The sequence below is a fragment of the Orycteropus afer genome, unplaced genomic scaffold (genome assembly GCF_000298275.1).
Source record: "Orycteropus afer afer isolate SDZICR_OR568_19922 unplaced genomic scaffold, OryAfe1.0 scaffold00126, whole genome shotgun sequence".
Lineage (NCBI taxonomy): Eukaryota > Metazoa > Chordata > Mammalia > Tubulidentata > Orycteropodidae > Orycteropus > Orycteropus afer.
In genome coordinates this window covers 8,835,941-8,842,148 of record NW_006921713.1, presented here as the reverse complement: position 1 = coordinate 8,842,148, position 6,208 = coordinate 8,835,941, and the positions used below count along the sequence as shown (strand labels likewise).

At 43.8% G+C, this 6,208-nt stretch overlaps 1 protein-coding gene across 1 annotated transcript in view; it reads left to right on the top strand.

The window, feature by feature from the left end:
• The first annotated feature begins 4,353 nt into the window (after positions 1-4,353).
• Positions 4,354-6,208, top strand: part of FAM234B (family with sequence similarity 234 member B) — a 55,405-nt gene continuing 53,550 nt past the window's right edge. Inside the window, exons 1-2 of the mRNA XM_007944482.1 lie at positions 4,354-4,365; positions 4,518-4,794. Coding sequence (XP_007942673.1) covers positions 4,354-4,365; positions 4,518-4,794 — 289 coding nt within the window. The remainder of the gene's footprint in view (positions 4,366-4,517; positions 4,795-6,208) is intronic.

Here is a 6,208-nt window from a genome sequence, read left to right as displayed (position 1 = left end):
CCAGGTAACTAGAGAGGTGCTCACAGGTTTTCTCTATGGAAAAGACAGGGATCCTGATTCATTTGGCTTCCACGTTGAAAGTTTTCTTCAATAGAAAGAAAGTTCATTAAAATTGAGAAGCACTATGCTAAGTGATAATTCTTGTTAAATTGGAAAAAAATATGGAGGAATGGGAAAGAGACTCTGGAGGGGGCAGGGAAGACAGGCAGAGGAAAACTCAGAGAGATAGGGAGAGAAGGATTCCCTCCACATCTGCTTCCCCCTGGAAATCATTTGAACAAAGCTCAGGTGATTGTGAAAATCCAAACCCACTGCCAACAAGTCAACTCAGGCTCCTAGCAACCCTATAGGACGGAGTAGAACTGCCCCATAGGGTTTCCAAGGCTATAAATCTTTATGGAAGCAGACAGCTTCATCTTTCACGCGTGGAGTGGCTGGTGGGTTCGAACCTCTGACTTTTTGCTTAGCAGCCTAAGCAAATGCTTTAACCACTATGCCACCAGAGCTTCTTGGGGGTGATTATGGAGAGAGTGGAAATGCCATAAAGGTTAGGCATAGAAATCTGGAGATGTTAAATCTATTGAATGTATATACACTCACACACATTTATATACACCTAAGTATATGTATGCACATATGTTTTGGGTGACTATACAGTTTGAAGCAAGGTTTTTTTAAAAAATTTAAAATATGTAATTTTATTTTAAGCGTAATGCCTAAGGCATTTGACTGCTAACCAGAAGGCTGGTTGTTCAAACCCACCAGCCACTCCTTGGAAGGAAAGTTGGACAATCTACTTCTGTAGTGATACCGTCTCAGAAACCCAAGGAGGGGCCGCTATGAGTCGAGTCCAACTCCATGGAAAACAACAACAACAACAATAATATCACACAAGGAAGGATTCTCCCAGAATATGCCTTTCCACTATGGACACCCTCTTCAAGGACAGATTTTCTCTTTTCCTCCCTTCCTGTATAATCTGTGTGTTTTAGTCTACCTGCCCCCTTACCTACAAACTCAAGTTCCTGTTCTTCTGCAACTCATGTTGATATTTCCTATATCCTACTCATACTTCTCACTCTTCATATCTCAGTGCTGTATTTCAATTAGCTAATCTGCTATCAGACAAGCTTGTGCTGGCTTATGGTGACTTGCAGGGTTGCTTCTTTTAGATGACCTACATAGATGTATGTAGGAGAAAGAAGATGAGGCAGTTTGCTTCTGTAAAGATTTACAGCCTTGGAAACCCCATGAGGAAGTTCTACTCTGTCTTGTAGGGTCTATATGAGTCAGAATTGACTTGATGGCAGTGGGTTTGTTTTTTGAGGGGGACATAGATGTAAACTATGGTTTTAAATCAGAATTCTTCCCTTCCATGTGGGTTGATGCCAGGTTGATTTCTGGCCCATGCACCTTGTGCATGAGGTCACCATGAGTTGGATGCCAACTCAACAGTAGCTAACAACAAGAACATGCCAGGCACTGTTCTAAGGACTCTGCATATACATTTGTTTAATCTCAGACAACTCTATGGAACAGGAACTATTATTATTACCCCATTTTGCACATGAGGAAATTGAGGCAGATAGTGAGTTTAAGCAACTAGCTAAAGGCCTCACAACTAGGAAGTGTGTTGGAGTCCTGAATTGAACTCATGGAGGCTAACTCCGGAATCTGTGCTCTGTCAGAGTCTGACATTTTTTCCATAGGGGAAGAAGCGGTAAGAATGACTGCTAAGAGTCTCTCAGATTACACCCACAGGACAGTTCTATCTACAGTTTTTCATGGGAATGAAGCTGCCTCAAAGTGAGAGCTACCTTAGAGCTTTTGTTCTGGCACTAAGAAGTCACATCATCGTTTTAGATTTTAGTATTCTCTTCAATAAAACAAGGCGAGTGGGACAAGATAGCCCCTAAGACACATTCCTGTTCTAAGGTAATATAACATCCTCAGCATTCTTGTCCATTAAAATGCTTTTCTCCTGGTGCAAGTGAAAGAAACTGACCAGATTCTGTTTTCCAGCCACATCAGGCTAGCAAATACCTGGAAAGAAATAGTAGTAACAAATGAGGATTAGAGCTACTAGAAACTTCAACCTTCATCTAAGAAACATGAAAGAGTCACACTTATTAAGTGTCTAATGTGTTACTTGTCTGTCAGTTTGTCACACTGTGGTGGCTTGCATATTACTGTGAGGAAGATGGAGGCTATACCATCAGTGTTTCAAATACCAGCATGGTCACCCATGGTGGATAGGTTTCAGTGGAGCTTCCAGACTAAGCAGACTCGGAAAAAGGAAGGGGCCAACCACTTCTCAGAGAGCTGGCCAGTGAAAACCTTATGAATATCAATGAAACACTGATATATCACTGGAAAACTTTAAGAATAGCCCTGAAACATTGTCTGATGTATTACTGGAAAACTTTTAAGAATAGTCCTGAAACATTGTCTGATATAGTGCCAGAAGATGAGCCCCTCAGGTCAGAAGACACTCAAAATACTACTAGGGAAGAGTTGCCTCCTCAAAAAGGAAGAACATGCTCAGCATTTCTCAAGCTGAAAGAACTGAAGAAAAAATTCAAGCCTCAAGTTGCAATACGGAAAGATTCTATGGGCAAAATATTGAATGATGCAGGAAGCTTCAAAAGAAGATGGAAGGAATATACAGAGTCACTATACAAAAAAGAATTGGTTGATGTTCATCTATTTCAGGAGGTGGCATATGATCAAGAACCAATGGTATTGAAGGAAGAAGTTGAAGCTGCACTGAAAGAACTGGTGAAAAACAAGGCTCCAGGAATTGATGGAATACCCATTGAGATGTTTCAACAGACAGATGCTGTGCTGGAGGTACTTACTCTGTTTATGCTAAGAAATATGGAAGACAGCTACCTGGCCTATTCACTGAAAAAGATAGATACTTGTGCCCATTCCAAAGAAAGGTGATCCAACAGAATGTGGGAGTTATCAAACAATATCATTAACATCACACACAATTAAAATTTTGCTGAAGGTAAATCAAAACCAGTTGCAGCAGTATATTGACAGGGAACTTCCTGAAACTCAAGCTGGAGTCAGAAGAGGATGTGGAACGAGGAAGGCTATCATTGCTGATGTCAGATGTATCATGGCTGAAGTCAAAGAATACCAGAAAAATGTTTACTTGTGTTTTATTGACTATGCAAAAGCATTCCATTGTGTGGACCATAACAAATTATGTATAGCATTTAGAAGAATGGGAATTCCGGAGCACTTAATTGTGCTCATGAGTAATCTGTACATGGACCAGGAGGCTGTTGTTTGAACAGAACAAGGAGGTACTGCATGGTTTAAAATCAGGAAGAGCATGCGTTAGGGTTGTATCCTTTCACCATACTTATCCAATATGTCTGATGAGCAAATAATCCAACAAGCTGGACTATATGAAGAAGAATGTGGCATCAGGATTGGCGTAAGACTCATTAACAACCTGCAATATGCAGATGACACAACTTCTTGCTTGCTGAAAGTGCAGATGACTTGAAGCACTTACTGATGAAGATTAAAGACTACAGTCTGCAGTATGGAATACACCTCAATATAAAATGAAAATCCTCACCAGAGGACCAATAAGCAGCATCACAATAAATTGAGAAGAGATTGAAGTTGTCAAAGATTTTACATTACTTGGATCTACAATTAACAGCCATGGAACCAGCAGTCAAGAAATCAGGTGTCGTATTGCACTGGACAGATCTGCTGCAAAAGACATCTTTAAAGTGCTGAAAAGCAAAGTTGCCTCTTTGAAGACTAAGGTGCGCCTAACCCAAGCCATGATGTTTTCAATCACCTTATATATATGTGAAAGCTGGAGAATGAATAACGAAGAATAACAAAGAAGAGTTGATACTTTTGATTTGTGGTATTGGCAAAGAATATTGAAAGTACTGTGGACTGCTAGAAGAACGAACAAATTTGTCCTGGATGAAGTGCAGCTGGAATGCTCCTTGGAAGCGAAAATGGCCAGGCTTTGTCTCACCTACTTTGGTCACGTTGTCAGAAGGGACCATTTCCTGGAGAAGGATACCATGCTTGGTAACGCTGAGTGAAAAAGGGGAAGATCCTTAACAAGCTGGATTGACACAGTGGCTGCAATGATGAGCTCAGGTATAGCAAGGATTGGCCCAGGATTGGGCAGTGTTTCCTTCTGTTGTACATAGTGTCGCTATAAGTCGGAGCTGACTCTACAGAACCTAACAACAACGTGTTAAAAACACTTACATAATTTCTCAAAGAAAGCTTATGAAGTAGATAGTGTCTTCTTTATTTTAAAAATGAAGCTAAAATTTAGGCATTCCAATCAACTTGCCCAAAATGGCCCAGCTAGTAAGTGATGCAGCCATGATTCAAATCCAGTCTGCCTGACTTCAAAGCCCACGCACATTTCACAATCCGTGCCTCCTTTATTACATGTTATTCATTCCTTTCTCACTGAGAGCCTAGAGGGTAATTAGTACTTCTCTCATTTTACTGAGGAGGAAAGTGAGACTCAGAGTGGTCAGGTATCTTCCCACCGTAAGGAGTGGCTCACAGTCCGTGGGAGATTAGCCGGTAGGGGCGATTCCTTGCACGCGGAAGCCGCCGCCTGGTACCTCTTTATCGCCTCTGCTCAGCGGAGCGGGTCCCACCTTTCCGGATCCCCGCCCCGGGCTCAGCCCACTTGGAACTACACTTCCCGGCAGGACGTGGGCACGCGCAAGCGCACCGAGGTCTCAGCCATGGCGACCGTGCTGTCCAGGGCGCTCAAGCTCCCAGGTAAGGCGTCTCAGCTCCGCGATCACCCTGCCCCTGCCGGCCTGAGGAAACAGGAGATGACCTGGGGGCACGGCTGGTCGGGGCTGGTCGGGGCCTGAACGCAAGCCGGGAGGAGCTGTAGGAGCCCGAAGCAAAGCAGGCGCAGCCATCGCGGGCTGGGGTCCTGGCGCCCGGTGGGGCGCCTGGCGGGGCGGGGGTCGCGGGCTTCGGGTGAGCCTGGGGGACGCAAGGAAAGGGGCTACTGGAGGGGAGCGTGGCAGGTGCGGGTAACGGCCTGGCGGCACGACTGTCAGAGCGCGCGTTGCCGCCGTCCAAGGGGAAGGGTGGTAAGGGGAGCATCCTTTTCCATCGAACAAGGAACTGGGGTCTTCAGCTCCTTCTAGTGTGGGCTGGACCTGGGCGGGGGGAAGAGAGAGGGTGGGCGGGCGGCGAGCGACCCTCTGTGGAGCATTCTCCCCTGTTAATGACAACAGTGACGCAGCCGTGAGAGTGGGACAGGTATGTCCCTTCCTATTTTAGAGAAGAAGAAAATAAGTCATTTGGCTGTCTTGTCCATTCCAGTGTCACATAAGCACAATTGGAAAAGCCTGAACTTGAACGCTACCAGTCTTTTGACTCTAGGTCCTGGTCTTTTGATTCCAGTTGGTCAGAGTCCAGCTGTCGAAGCGAACCAATTCTGAGAGAAATGCTTTGGCACCTGCAGCTTGCGGATAATTTATGGACTATTCTTTAAAGAGGCAGTAGTGGTGATGACGACTTCCAGAACTAATTCAGTACTTTGGGCAGCAGTTCTAAGTTTCTTTCTCTAAACTTCCACAATGGGACTGTGCAATTAGAAACTTGTTATTTTAATAGAAGTATATTTATTCTGCCCATATAAATACTAAGGCTTTAAAAACCTTTATGATTCTACCTAAATAAAATTTAAACATTAATCTATAAACAGTTGTTTGCGGATAATTTAAGATGTTAGTGGGAAGAGAAGTTGTTTTTACTGGCATCTTCAGAGAAGCTTAGTTGAGTGCCTGCTGGATACCCAGAGTAAGGCTATAGGGGATTCCAGGCCCTTATTCTCAAGCAAGGAGCTCTGGTGGTGCGGTGTTTAAGGCATTTGACTGCTAACCAGAAGGTTGGTAGTTCAAACCCACCAGTCACTCCTCTGAAGGATGAGGGGAGCCAATCGCCTTGGAAATCCAATGAGGGTCACTAAGAGTCAGAAGTCACTCAATGGCAGTGGGTTGGGTTTGATTTTGGTTTATACTCAAGTAGTCGGTGCCTGGCTAGTGCAAACACAGATTTCATACTTGGTTGCTATTCAAAAGGTTGTCAGTTTTTTTTTTTTTTTTAATTAGGATTTGGGTGAAGATTTACAGAGTAAATTCACTTTTCATACAGCAGTTCACGTATACTTTGT